At 44.4% G+C, this 15,397-nt stretch overlaps 1 protein-coding gene across 1 annotated transcript in view; it reads right to left on the bottom strand.

The window, feature by feature from the left end:
• The window catches only part of ATP1B4 (ATPase Na+/K+ transporting family member beta 4), a 224,561-nt gene that overhangs the window by 2,756 nt on the left and 206,408 nt on the right, over nucleotides 1-15,397 (bottom strand). Inside the window, exons 7-8 of the mRNA XM_085608101.1 lie at nucleotides 13,512-13,568; nucleotides 11,380-11,475 (exon numbers count right to left, since the gene is read on the bottom strand). Coding sequence (XP_085464227.1) covers nucleotides 11,380-11,475; nucleotides 13,512-13,568 — 153 coding nt within the window. The remainder of the gene's footprint in view (nucleotides 1-11,379; nucleotides 11,476-13,511; nucleotides 13,569-15,397) is intronic.

The following is a 15,397-nucleotide window of genomic DNA, read 5'->3' as shown; positions in this document are numbered from 1 at the left end:
AAATCTGTTTTTGAATTGAACATTTTATTTTGCTCACTCAAACAAACACTGCGCGGTGGCAGCCTGAGCCGGCCCAGGTGTTTTCATGACGCAGCATTTTATTTACTTACTGCTTCCGTGTTTTGTCTCTCACCTGCTCCTCTTGCAGGACTGCTTTCCCCCTATTACCCCTCAGGCCTCCTCTTCCCCGACTGGCCATGTTTTGCCTTCCGCTGTTGGGGAGCCCTTTTCCGCCTCTGCTCCCGGTGCCTTTACCCCGCTGGGGCCGACCTCGCCTCATGTTAATCTGCTCTCAGGCCCTGGGTTTTTCTTAGTAGTGCCGTCACACCATTAAAAGAAAGTATCGTCAGGAGCAGGTGGCCTCTTTTATAATTAACACAGGCTTTTACTTGTCCCCTTTACAATTAATAGGTAGCCAGTGCATTGCTTTTGTATCCACAGGCCATGCCTGTCCTGGGCTCTGGCCTGGGCTCGAGTCGGGGTACCACGCGGGCGGACGGCGTTCCCCCCACTTATTTTACCGGGTGGACGCCGTCCCCCCTGCCCAAAAGATGGAGCCGGTACCTGAGTCTGCACCTGCGCGCGAATGAATGCCTTTCAAATGCACCTGAGGCTCAGACTAATCTCCCCTTCCACCTCGCGCCCTCCCCTTGCCAGCCTATCTCAGAGCACAGCCGAGGCGCCAAGGCTTCAAGGAGCTGCGCTGTCAACACGCCGAGCATGTCACTACCAGGGACCCCGACAGATGCCCGTACTGCCTACGGCCCGAGTCTGTAATAACCGTGTAATCCGAGGAATGGGTCCTGTGTATAGTGTGTTCTTTTTTGAGTGACTGCCACTTATTGCAGTATTATACCTCTACTTGTATGTGTTCACGCATTTCATACGGAGAGCGGCACATTTCGTGATGTCACTTCCTGTCGTGACGTCACTTTCGGTGACACCACCTAACTTGGAGCGTCCCCCCACTTCTATTTTTTAGGACTTGTGCCCTGGCTCTGGCAGATGTTTATTTATTTTTTGTCGCATTACATGTGCTGCTGCCCGAAGCTCCGCGGCTGGAGCAATTCAATGTAGCGCACAGAGAATGCCAAGGCTGTGTAGATCTAAATCAACCTCAGGTCTCTTTAATCCCCTCATCCTTCCAGGCACCCCCTCGCCCTTCATCTCACTCTGGCATGTTCCTACTTTCTTTCTTTGTGACGGTTTTTCAGTCTGTCTCTTCCTACGTCATTCTGATTTTGTGTGCTTTTCCCTTTCTGAGTTGCTCTCCTAAATACCTGGTACCAGGAGCACAGTGAATTATGAATTGTATTTTGCACTTTGGCGCTGAAAACCTGCACGTTGCACATTCTTGGGCTTATTGGGGGGTATTGTGATTTATATCTGTCTGCTTTTTAAATTGCTCTACTCGCGATGTGTTCAATGCTCTGAGCTGGACTCGGATTGGCTAGGGGAAGCCAATCGAACTGTTGGTGGGCAGAGTCTGTGAGAGTTTCCAGCCATTCTTAACCTGGCAGCAGTGCAGATACGCCGCTGGCGCACCTAAGGCAAGCCCATTGCTGCCCACCCGCATCTGGGCAGCGCCCAGGGCCCATCCCCCTGGTTGATCACACCCTGCAGGAGCATTAGGTAAGAGCTTCTCCAGAGGCTCACTATTAAATTTGAAATCTAGGGGTAAAGTTCTAAACTGTCCCTTATTGAGCCCCACTATTCCAGATATCATTCATTCCTTCTGTCCCGCCTGCAATACGACGGTTACTATCGGGATGCTGAAATGCTTGGACCATCATCGGTAACTGTGAGGGAAGTAGCGTCTAGTAAAAGCATTTCCTCGGACTCGAGGGCTAGCTGTGTGCTGATCAATGTGTCATTGGTCAAGCAACATTTTGAATTTTCTGAATTCAAACATGATTTGGTTCTTGTCACTGAAACCTAGGTGGACTAGTCATCAGGCCCAGAGATGACAATTACGGTTCCCTCTGGGTATGCCATTTTCAGATTGGACAGACCCCATAAGAAGGGTGGAGGAATAGTGATTATTTATTGCAACTCCTTTTCTGCTGTCTTCTCTCCAGCCTGGTTTGAGCTCAAAGCCTTTCTGTTCAATGTCGAACTAACCAAAACACAGTCATTCAATGGAGTCATTTAGTACCGTCCGCCGGGATCAAGAACCCCCTTTATTCATGCAATTGAGTCACTTTTGGAATCCTCTCTGACCAAGTCAGGTTTTACCCTGTTAGCTGACTTCAACTTCCATTTAGAGAATCAATCGGAGCCTGATACTGACCGTTTGGTCATCACTCTGTCCTCTTTTGGATTCACCCAGTTGGTTGGTGGTTCCATGTACCAGGCAGGCCATAAACTTGATAGCATTTTTACCAAAAATCATGCCCTCACTACCCCTACTACACTTCCCATAACTTGTTCTGGCCATGAGGTAATATCTTGCAATATCGATCTGGCCGATAAACTTCCCGCTGCCACGACTACTGGAAAATCCTTTGTTTCTCATACCTGGCGTAAAGTACAAGCCTCGGAGCCTAGCACTTTTCTGGCTGATTCTCAGTCAGAAGAGACCATGGACATTGATCGAATGTCAGCAAGTTTTTCGGTTTGGCTGAAAGTTGCAGTTAATGAATTAAACCCTGGAAACATCAAATTATTCAGGAGAAGCAAGCCCTTTGCACCATGGTTTAATGATACGTTAAAGGCTGCTAAACAAGGGTGGCGTAGGCAGGAGCAAAATTGGAGGAGAGTTTACGATATTAGCAAAGTATAGCACAATATAAAAAACCTCTTAACAGAGGAAAAATCAGCATTTTTCTCTAAGCAAATTAAATCTGCCAGTAATTCAAGTAAGGCACTGTTTGAAACTGTTTCTAAACTTTTTTCGCCAGCCACTAGGAAATCGGCATGCAGTAGCCAGACTTTCTGTAATGAGCCAGCAGGTTTTTTTTTAACAGAAAGTGGAGGTAATCTTTAATACATTTTCTACCAGTTTTTCTAAAGAACAGGACAGTAGCGATATCAGACCAATGGTCCTTGGTAGGATCTTCTTTAGGGAATTTGCCCATCTGACTGAGGATCAAGTCAAGTGGCCATCCCTAGTTTAACTTCTGGGTCTCCCTCTGACCCATGTCTGCCCAAGATCATGCACCTAGTACCCGACTCAGTGGCCCCCTACCTGGCCAAGATCTTTAATGCCATGTTTAGTTTGGAAGGTTCTGCCACTGCTGAAGAAACTCAACTTAAACATGCTGGACCCAAATAGTTATCGGACCATCTCTAGGCTCCTCTTCCCAGCTAAGCTGGTAGAAAAGGCCATGAATGCACAGTTACTGTGTTCTTGGAAGATCGTCATTTGCTGGATGACGCACAGTTTGGCTTCTGAAGTGGTCACAGCACGAAGTCTACAATGATTGTGGACACAGAAGAAATAAAGGCCACAGTGGGTAGGGGTGGCAATACTGCCCTTATCCTGCTTGATTTGTCTGCAGCATTTGATACAGTCAATCATGATCTCTTGATTGACCGGTTACAGAGCCTAGGGATTGAGGGCGTAGCCTTGGCCCTGCTACGTTCTGTTTTTTACAGATCGTAATTAACCTGTTTCCTTGGAAGACTATACATCTGAACCCTTTTCGTTACCATGCAGGGTCCCACAGGGCCCTCGTTGAGTCCGACTCTGTTCAACTTGTATGTTACACCGCTGGCAACCTTGATCAAGTCCTTTGGGTTGTCGTTGGCTTCTTAGGCTGATGACATGCAGATAGAGGTATCGCTGTCCAAAAAGGACCCTTTCGGTATTAAAGGAGTGCATTCAGCTCATGGATTGGCAAAACTGTCATATATTGCATTCTTCTAAGACAGAAGTCATCCTATTTGGCAACACCATCTCTTTCTGAACCCCTTCGTGGTGGCCAGAGGAGTGCAGCTCACTTCCGACATCAGCCTAGAAGGTCAGAAACCTCTGTGTTTTCATCAATGATAGATTAACATTCAAAGAACAGTTGTTACCGCATTAGTCTTCTCCAGAGTGACCTACTGTAATGGCTTTAATCAAAATCACTGAACAAACTGCAAGTTCTTCAAAATGTAGCAGCTCGGATGCTGATGAAGGTCCCTATATTCCAATCGGCCTCACAAGCCATTAGGAGGCTACAATGGCTTCCCGTAAAGAAGCGGATTATTTTTTAAGGGACCTTATATTACTTTCAAGGCTCTCCATGTTCTAGGTCTAACATATTTGAAGAAAAGGTTTCATTAGTACTGGCTTGGAAGGGTTCTTCGCTCAAGTTTTGCAAGATACCCGGTAGTCCCCCCACCAAGCTGTCTTCCTGAACCAAGACGCCTCTGGGTGTAAACTGCGCCCAGCTTATCAAATCAAATATCTAAGTTGGGAAAATTGCCGGTCCCCAAAAATATGTGCTGGTGGCCCCACTCGCAACCACCAGCTCAAATTAACTGTTGATCTCTGGTGCTTCTAGAATCTAGGCTATCCTTTTCTTCGCAATGTGGTCCCGCTAGCGGTTTATATCGGTATTCACCATTTTATGTGTAATTCAGTTATTTTTATTTTAGTACTAAAACATTTTCAATCCCTAGGAGATTTTATTCTCAAAATGGGGGTGGACAAGTTTTCAGGAAAAGTCCTAATAACTTAACTATTATACAGTCTTCAGTGGTGTATTCGGTCCAATGTAACACCTTATCCTGTAATAAAAATATTTCAAAGGAAATTGAAGGCTCCATATTACAAGCCTTCTAAAAGTCTCCCCCGCTCCCTTCTGTGGGAGAAAAAAGAAAACATTGGCCATGTTCTGGCTCAGCACAAAAATGAACAACAAATAAACATACTATTGTTGTTTAGGACCCTGTGTGCTCTTAGCTAACAGATGTTGGGCGGACCAAAAATAAATTGACTAGTTAAACATTTAACCATCAAAATGGCCACCTCTTCTGCAGAGTCTTCAACGGGTGAAGGATTTTCCTAAATGACTAGTGTCCACCTAGACCCTAGGGTCAAGAAGTACAGGCTTCAACAATAACGTTTCAATTTCCAATTAACATACTTAATATCACTGATACTGACGATGGTAATTGAAATGATATCAGGAATACTTGTAATGACTTGCCGGATAATGATGATCAGCCTTGGTTTTTATTATGATGACGTTTTTGAAACAGATTTGGCTTGTCACTTCTGTTCCTCAAATGTATTTCTTTAACATAAATTTGTGGTTCCCTGATTTAGTAGCAGCTTTGCCTTACCCGCCATTTTAATAATGCAGATAGCCTGTAATATAGTGTGTAAACAGTTTGATGGACAGAGATGAAGGGCCCAACTACTTCCACAGCCAGGCCCTGCCAGAGAAAAACATGAATTCTGTTGAATTTTGGAGATGGGGTTTTATCAATGGCAATCCTTCTCTTGCGGAGTGTGACTCCCTTCTCCACAAGGACAAAGAGGATTCTTGATATCTTATGTCAGTAGAGGACACCGAGACCTCAACAAATGTGCAAAGTGAAAATATTAGGGACACCCATTAAAGTGTTGATCTACACAGGGGCATCTGTCAACGTGATGGGCATGCAACAGTACAGAGCAATATGCTCCTGTCCCAAGCTAAGGCCTATATGTACGAAGATATAGGTCTACAGTGGGCAAGAGCCCCTGCCTCTAGCAGGAACTTTGACGTCCAAGTGAGACACAAAGCTGATTAAAAAAAAAAAGACACTATATTCTATGTAACCACAGAAGGAGTGGGACACTACTGAGTTTCCACACTGCTGAGGGCCTGAGTCTAGTTTTATTTGCCAAAGAAGTCTACACATGCCACACTGAAAACAGCCTCAAGTACCTTAATCACTTATTCTGAGGCCTAGGCTGGCTTAAGGATACCATCATCAAACTTCATAAATACATAATAATACAGTTAGTAGACGTGCAGCACAGGAGAGTGCCTTTTCACCTGGACCGGCTGGTGAAGAAGGAGCTGAAGAGGCTCCAGAAAATGTGCATAGGTATATGGTGCCCGAGCCAGGCCGTCAGAAGGAAGTGTCACATAACCCCCTGAATGGTGGACATTGCTGACCTCAATGGACGCAATGGCTTTCCAAACTAGATCTGAAATCAGACACCACCAGCTACTGTTACACCCCGAGAGTAGGTACATCACAGCATTTATTACACTTGAAACTCAGAGGAAACACAAGGTTGAACTTTGGCATTTCCTCTACCGCAGAAGGGTTTCAGAATGCCTTGAGGCTAAAATGGGTTCTCAATATAAGTGATGATAGCCTAGTTTTCTCCAAAACTGTTGAAGAACATTATTAGCAAGCCTTCAAATGATATTAAACTGTGGCTTGATCTTACACAGAGACAAATGCAATTGAGTACCTCATCAAATTCTTTGAATATGTATTTTCAAATGAAGAATAACACTTTGTAGCTATGAAAGTCTAATGACATCAGGAACGCCCCACCTCAATAGAGTTGCAAAGCTTCCTTGGCATGGCCAACTATTGTGGACGAGTCTTACCCAATTTGGCAATGATGGCTATACCACTGAGAGCTCTCACAAAGGTGAGAGCCTGTGCGCAAAGAGTCATTTCGCAAAGTTAAGAAAGCATTCCTGCACAGCGCCATGGTGTAGTGTATTTTAACACGCAATAGTACACAGAAATAGTCATAGATGCAAGCGTCATGAGACCAGAGGTGGTCACAGTCCAATAGCATGAAAAGGGAAAGTAGGCAGTGGTACTGTTTGCAAGTCGAGCACTCATGAACACAGAGGCTCAATATATATAAACAAAACGTCAAATGTTGGCCATTAAGTACAAGGTATGCTCATTTCCCATTTTATTTGTACGAAAGAGTGTTCTAGGTGGTCACTGATCACAAGCCGCTCGTGAACGTATTTGCAGACACATCCTAACACCCCTCCCCCAGAACTGAGAAGTGGATCATCCAATTGCAACAGTATTGATTCTCTGTTGTCTACCACCATGACTTCAACAGGCCAGCTGACTATTTATCAATACACCCAAAGGAGTTGACAGCAGTGGCTCACAGCCAAGTGGAAGAGACAGAGGAATACATCCAGACAATATCACAAGCTGCATGCCCGGAAGCCAAGAACCTGGAAAAAATAGCCCCTGACTTGTTTCAGGCCGAGTATCTCCAAAATGTGAAGCAAGCCTTGTAACAACACCCCTGGAAAAAGCTTTCTAGAACACACTCCAGGGCAAGCCTGTGTCACCCTCTTGAGATTATAGTGAGCTGGCACCAAGATGAGAGCTACAAAAGAAGGACTAATCCTCAATAGGCGGAAGATAGTAGTTATTGAGCATTGAAAGCAAAATTAATGACTCTAGCACATCAAGGGTACCCAGGCCCAAGGAGTAAAGTCACGGCTATGGGAGAAACTATGGTTCCAGTGAATGGATGAGGCCACTGAGGAGATAGTGGAAGAGTATCAGGTCTGCTTCGATCATCACAGAACTGCACATGACACCATTGACCAATGTCAGCATGGACTTCGGCTGCTTCCCTGAATGGGGACAGAAAGTTGTGATAGACACCTACATGAAGTTTCAGCTGGTGGAATTGATATCCACAGCGTTCGACCACCTCAAGCCCAAAATCAAACAGTTCATTGCCATCTTCGGTTTACCACATAAAATAAGAACTGATAATGGGCCTCCTTTCCAAGGAGGTTAATTCCAAGACTGCCATGACCAGTAAGGCATCCACCATTGACGCATGACCCGAAGGTAGCTCCAGGCTAATCGCTATGTAGAGCGCTTCATGCACAACCTCAATAAATTCCTGTAGATTGGGGTGGACTAGGGTAAGGACTTCCCAAAATCTTCAGAGAATATGTAGAAACACCTTACATTACACTGCTAAATGTTTGTCTGCAACTATCAGGTTTGGCTCAGCAACAATGAACACTACCCCAGCAACCTTTCAGTGGTGACCCTGGCGGCCTGGACATAACTGCCAGCCAAGAAAGGCAAGAGAAGAACAACCAAGAAGCAAGACAGCGGAGACTAGTTATGCTGACGCCATTATATCAAAGTGACCGCGTCCTCATAAAAGACCTCTATCTAGGTTGGAAATTCTAGCGCACCCTATAAAAATGGGCACTGGACTGTCACCTTAGTAATGGCCCACTGGAGAGTGTGGGGGGCGGAGACAGTGACTCGAAACATCTTGTGGCTTAAGAGACTATCAGGGGTCAGGGAAAAGGCAACTCTGGAGCGGAGAGCTATGACATGTGAAGTGTGGTACTGGTCTGATATTGCTCGAGGCTTTCCACACATGGCCCCCAGCTCCTAAGGACATGAAGAACATGTGCCGAACCAGGGCCTTTCCAGAAAGGCGTTGACCCAGTCAGGTGAAAGAAAAGAGCCTCGACAAAGGAGCCAAAACTATGATTTAAAACTTAAGCTGACACTCAGCTACAGACTAAGAGACTCAAGGGTGTAGTTTTAGGAAAGTATTTGGGGTGTGCCCCCCCCCCCCCCCTCCAAATAAGTGCATTCTTGGCTTGGTGGTTGGGTCTGGGGCACTCAAATGGGCCTACTGTGTCTGTGTCAATTTCTTGTGTGGGTCAACAATGAAAGACAAAACAGTGACTTTTGATGTAAAACAGGAGAGAGAGATGAAATATACATCAGGTGGCTGAATTTCAAAATGTGAAATCAGATAACATGAAATCAATATCGGCTTCAGTGCTTGTCCAAATTGTGTGATCCTAGGCAAACATTTTATTCCACAGAGCCTTCTTTTTCTTTATTACCACTTGTGGAGTAAAATGAATACTTGAGTTTAGGATGTGCGAGGTACAAGCACCTCTTATGTTTGATGTGATAGACTATAGTGTTTTTCCATCTACAATAAGAATCTAGGCCATGTTTAGCGTTTACAGGAGTACTGACATGCCTCTTAGTTCTCTAATGACATTATTTGGCGGGGTGAGAGAGGAGCTATTAATGTTTCCAAGTTCATGTTTAAGTACAAGGGCCATCAGCCACTTGATAATGATTTGTGAAAGGTGAGGATTGGAAACATGGATCCCTGCAGACATGCACAGATTGGACAACTGTATCATTAAGGCTTCTCGTAGAAGAGACAAAGAAAAGTGTGCACAGGGAAAACATATTTAAAATAAGTGAGCCCTGAGCAGGGACTCCACGCCATTTTGTTGTACGTAGCAGTAGTCATGAGTTCCCAGGCAGAAATACCAGGCCCAGTTGGGGTAGCTTTGGGGGGTGGTGGGGTTGAAGGATGACATCGCCCCCACCCCCGAAAGCTTTCTTAGTTGGTACCTGTGTTTTGAGGCCCCGAGTCTGTTTTGCTATGTCTGTGTCGGGTTTTCTTGTAGTTCTCATTTCACTAAAGGCTTTGAACTATTTTTGGGAGCGAAAAGGTTTTGAATCTGTGCAAATCTACAATGTTTTTAGAATTCAGAAACATTGGTAGGAGTTGGCTTGGAAAGGTGCACCAGTTTCAGGAGTCTAGGCTTACTACTCGCAAACAGTCACCCAAAAGATGATGGGATGGATGCTTGCAAATAGCCCAACTAGTGGCAAACGCTCAGGGTAGTATTCCAACCCATCGTATTTCGGCCACTGTGTCGCTGTAGACAGCGATCCACCTAATGCAAATCTGTACTGACCTTGCTCCTCATGGAAACAGTCCATCCCAAACCTTGGTCATCTCACCCTTCCATCCTGCAGCTCACTGGTTTGTTAGCTGGGAAGTTTGAGATTCACATCCCCAGAGTCTCACTGACTAAGCTACGTCCCTGAAGAGACTATGGGGCAGATTTACTAAGATTTTACGCCGTGTTTGTGTCACAAAAGTGAGGCAAATCGGTGCAAAATCTTTTTGTCCGATTTTCTTTCCAGCGCTAAACTTGTTCAGTGATGGAAATGTGAAAGTAACGCGATAGCACCTAGTGGGCGTACCAGGGGTGGTGCATGGGCGTTCCATGAAACCACGCAAGGTGTGGGACGGTAAACTCAATTTACTAAATAAAGTAGACAGGGTTTAGTGTATGAAAATATCACACCCTTCAACCAGGCGCTATGAAGGAGGAATGTTTTTTTTCTCCTTTATTTTCTGACTTCGCAAGTGTGCTGCACTGTACAGAACACATACAAAGTGCGAAAATGTTTAAAATTAGTCTAGGGATAGCATTTTGTACTGGAAGAGTATCTTTAAAGTACAAAACCTCTGCTTAGCTCACTGAGACACCCTTGCACTATGATGCAAAGGTGTCTCCCTGGTGCACGGCAGCTAATTGTAGCGCTGGGGGGCTGGGGGGTGAGTGCCATATTTCAGTAAAATTTGAGCTCGCCTGCTCTCTCCTTCTCAAGCAGTGCAGCATGTGCGGCTGTGTGAGTAATTGGTAAACCTGGCCCGAAGTGTGTTAGTTTATAAGGTGGGAGCGTTTACTTAAGAGTTCAGTTTACAATCCAAAGAGGGGAAGGGAGGTAGTGAAGCACCCAGCAGCTGTGGCGGGACCGGGTCCCACTTCACCCGCACCCTACGGCTGGGGCGTGGCAAGGGGGGTTAATAAAGGGAATTAGTACCTGCTCGTGGCCCGGTCCAGATAGTGACGCAATGTATGCGCCTTCTGTGTCCGCGCAGCACGCGCCGTAGTTGGGGTTGCCACACCGCACTTAGAGGCAGTAGTGTGTTCAAAGAAGAAGACTCACCAGTGTTTGTTTCCAGGAAAAACTCAATTAGTAGCATTTAATAGAAAAAAGAGAGATCCCTCTGGTTTATCTGTGCGTGGTCTATGTCTTTCCTAATAGTACATACCATACGACTGTAGATATGTTTGTCATGCACAGTAAGAGAACTGTGGTGTGCAGGCCGTAAATATAGAGTCCAAAATCCATGTTATTCGAAAAATATTACTTTAATTAATCAAAGAGCAAGATTGCAGTTCCTCTGCGAAGAGCAAAGAATCCTGGTACAACACTGCCCTCTACTGACACACGAACATTCTTCCGCATAATTGTACAAACGCTCATTTATTTACAAGCTGAACGTAATCCAGTTAACTCTGGCATTTCATGTCTGTCGTCACGGGTTTTTTATGCGCTTTGTAGCACTGCATAGCGTCGAAATATCGTTTTGGAATTCATTTTCAAAATAAATTTACACAATTGGAATGCTCGCAGTTGACTTGTTTTTGTGAATCAACCCGGGTTCCCAGTGAGAGACACTTTAATATGATATTTCCCCCTTTTTGGAAATGGGTTAAAGACATCTGAATACGTGTTTGCTTCGAAGGGCGCAGCATGGATCACGCAAGCGCCTACTGACCGGAAAAGCGAAGCAGCAGCATTACTTACATGCGTGAGTTTCCCGTAGTAAGGATAGTACATGAGGTCAAAGGTTCCATTTCCGGGATAGAGGTTAACAGCGTTTAGATCTCCTTCTTCACCACGCTAAGAAAACAAAGTATATTGTTAAAGCCAGTTCATCATTTACCCAACGAACAAAGCTAAACTTATACCCTGGGAACCCAGTCATGATCAATTTCTGCCTTCAAGCACATCAATTTCATTTTTAAAATGATGTCTTGAATTCAGTATTAAAAATTCGGATCATATTTGTCGAAGGCCGTGTTCACGACACCCTAGCTGCGCAACAAATGCCATCTGTTGGTGTCAATTTGGGCCCTGAGAGACAGAATCGTGATCTCCCCACAGCCATTGCACAGATGGAAAATACTACGGGAGAAAATTCACAAGTATGGTGAATTTTTCAGCATGATAAGTAGGAGTAAGATGGGAACCTGGGTTGTAGGGATTCAACATTTATAAAGTCCTGACCGTGGACATTTACAAACCTTCCTAATGGATTTTCATGCCTAGTTTACATTTATACTCTGAGGCGCTCAGCAAGACCTTTATTTTATATCGGTACATAAAAGCCAAGCTCCCTTCTTCCCTCCATCACTGTAATTTGTTTTGCATTGGAAAAGCACAGTTTTTTAGCACAAATACTTTTGTGCTGCTTTACTACAGTTTGCTTCAAGGGAACGTTACATGGGTGGTACTTGGATGTTCCAATGCAAGCACCTATGTTTTTTGACACACAGGCCTATATACTTGGGGGCAAATTTCATCATTTGTAAAGCAAAACAGCATAGCACCCAATGTGCCCAGTTGTGAGAACGCAGTGCTGTTGTCTCTTTCCCTGTGCTGGTGCACAAAGAATTGTCTAGCACTACACACATACAACTCAGCACCACAGTGCAAAGGTGTCTGCGTAATGTCTAATTTTGATCGTATACTGGAAAGGTACCCTTCCAGTAGAAAATTCTAAGCCTAGATAAACTTTAAAACTTTTCCCACATACAGGACAGAACCCATGCAAAGTCATAAAAGTTAGGTGAAATAAAAATATTTCTCCTTTTTACGCCTGCTTCAAAGGGGCATTATTTTTTGGTACAAAACTCTGTCTACTATTGTTAGTAAGTAGGGTTTCGTGTCAAAAACCATGGGTGGTTGGATGGGAATACCTATATACCATCAATGGAACACCCTTTTGATACAAAGTCATACAAAGTAGTACTTTCAAACAACTTTCTAGTGCAAAACACGTTTTGCGCTTGGAAAAAGAATTCCAAGTGCACATTTTCTGCCTGTGTGTGTCACTTTTGTGACGCAAACCAGTGCGAGATGTGAGTAAATGTGTCCCTAAGTGTTTTTTAGCATGTGTTTGAAGATAAGATGTTCTTTATGTTAGCTCAGGCTTCAATTGTTAATTGTTATTGAAAGTTGAACAGCTTCATGATACTTATTACCTACTACCTGCAGAAAAGTACACCATTAGGAGACCCGCCTGTGGTTATTTGTTCTCCTACTTGGCTGCCTGTTGCCTTACGCTTCTATTGAGGGGTGTTTCGGGGGATTCATTTCTTTCTTTTCCCTAGTACTTCCTTTCTTTGTGGTCTATCTCTGTCTCCTGTTTACTTTGATTCAATAGGAGAAAACAAGCAAAAGGGAACGGTGATGTATTTTATATCCATTGCTGTGAATTGCACCTGTACAATCAATAATGTCTATCTCTCATTATGGAGTGCATTGTGAATTGCTGCCCTGTGACCAATAAAAAATATTGTTAAAAATATAGCTTATTATTTTGATCTGGTGCTTTGGGTTGCACTTGTTTGTAGAATGTGGTGCATTTTGAAGAATATTTCTAAATCTACTTAAAAAAAGAAATACAAATAGTTGTAATTATCGTTGTCCACTTTAGGTGTCCCATGCCACAGGAAGCCACACATTGCTCGTAAACATTCTTCAATTCCCTTTGAATTCAAAGAAGCTTTATTTTTTATTTTAAAGGATTTGCATAATATTTCGACCCATCGTTTATGCCAGATGACCCAATGAGTCTAATTGTGCTTCGATACCTCCTGGGGGAAGCACCACACATCCAGGTAGAGCACAACATTCCACATACAGGATCTTACCGGAACTTCACAGGTTACATAGATTGGAGTTCCTTCACCAGCCTCATAGCCTACAATCTGCAAACAAAACATAACCTGGGTTATATCAGAAATGTCATGCCTATAGCAACTTGCTATATCAAGCCACACTGTTTGTGGTTCGCTCATTGTAGCCTGCATTATTCTTAATGGAAATTAATGGAAATTCAAAGTCGAAATGGTGGCTAAATTCATGCTATATGTGCATTATAATGAGGAGCGATAATGCATAGTGGTTCATACGGGGGTTGTGAAAGCGCAATGGTTAAAATCACCTTGTTTGTCTATGCAAATGTTGTTGCTAGGGGCAAACTTGGGTCCTTTGCCTACTTATGCAAACATCACTATATGTTTTAACAGTAGGGCAAGGGCCTCCTACATGACATTTTCCAGGACAAACTTATTAAATGCAGTGGCTAAAGATATGCACTGAAATAACACATTTTTTTAACCTGTTTTCATTGCTTCGATGCAGTTATTAAATTACATGTTTATCGTATGATTTATGACACTGATATAACAGTCACGTTTTTTGGCTGTTTACATGTGTTACGTGGGGCTTGCCCCCTCCTACCCCCTGCCCCTCCCCTTGACAGTGCCGTCAGCAATTCTTTTCATTAATAAAATGAAAAACAATAAACTGTGTGAATCAAGAGAGACAGGGTGGAATGACACATTAATCATTGTTCAACGGCTGTGACTAGAACCGCTCAGCCCCCCCAGGAATGGTGAGTGGGAGCTGAGCTTACTTGTACTGAGCTCCGGTCGCCGTGAGGGTGGGAGCATCGCCCATTCTGAGCCAGGGCAGAGGAGGGGGAGCAAGGGGTCGGTTTCCCTCCCCTCTCTGTGCCCGAGTCCACCCTAAGTCGCTTTTGTGTGTGCTCCAACTTTGGGGGCGAGACTCGCTGTTCGCAGCTGCTCTGCCAAATCGCGGGCAGCTGCTTGAGGGACACATAGTAGAGAAAGCCCTTCCCTTGAGAAAGGGACTTTAACCAGGCTCACTGAGCAGGGTGGAACCTTTATGGAGGCCCCCGAACCCAGGTGGAGGAAGGAGTCTCCACTGAACTACCATGCAGTCCAGGTGGCAAGCGCAGAGGTGCTGGGACTGCCGATTGGGGGCCAGTGGGCTCCCAGAGATGTTGTTGCATGGGGGTAATTACCTTTACCCCTGAGAGGGGCTAATGAAATGTACAGCTTGGCAGGTGTTACTGTGGTGCACTGTTGCTAATATGATGTATGCATAATGCTTCTTACTAGGGTGCACGGATGATTATGATGTTCCTGTCTAATGCATTCGTTCTAATTGCAATGCTACCAGTAGTTACTGGTTGTTTTCACTAACTCTGAGTGTGATGGTTAGGATAGTGGCCCGATTGGCCCTGTAGTGTATATAATCCCCTGTAAAGTCCTACTAAGTGCCAGGTGGCACAGTGTAAATATGTGATTATGTTCTAATGTGTTTTATGAGTAATACAAAGGCTATTTTTTATATAACCGTGTGTGGAGTTTCTTTTGTGGTGTGCCTAGTGTGTCGCTGCTGTGTGTGTGTGTTGCGCAAAGGCTTTACACATTGCCTTTGGGATAAGCCTGACTGCTCTGCCAAGCTACCAAGGGGGTGAGCAGGTATTATCTTCAGTGTGTAACTTCCTTGCCCTGACTAGAGTGGTGGTTTCTGCCTGGCTTAGGCGCATGCCCCAGGCAACCAGAAATCCCATTTCTAACAGACACACATGCGAATATGTGCTGAAATCCATACCATTGGTAAACATATAATTGGTACTCTGGATCTTGTTCCAAGGACAAACTGGGAATTTGACGGATCTTGATTTCTGGATGTGAGAAACAGGGATAATAGTCCGGCAGCGAAA

This window comes from Triturus cristatus, chromosome 5_2 (genome assembly GCF_964204655.1).
Source record: "Triturus cristatus chromosome 5_2, aTriCri1.1, whole genome shotgun sequence".
Classification (NCBI taxonomy): domain Eukaryota; kingdom Metazoa; phylum Chordata; class Amphibia; order Caudata; family Salamandridae; genus Triturus; species Triturus cristatus.
This window is presented reverse-complemented; position numbering and strand designations above follow the sequence as displayed.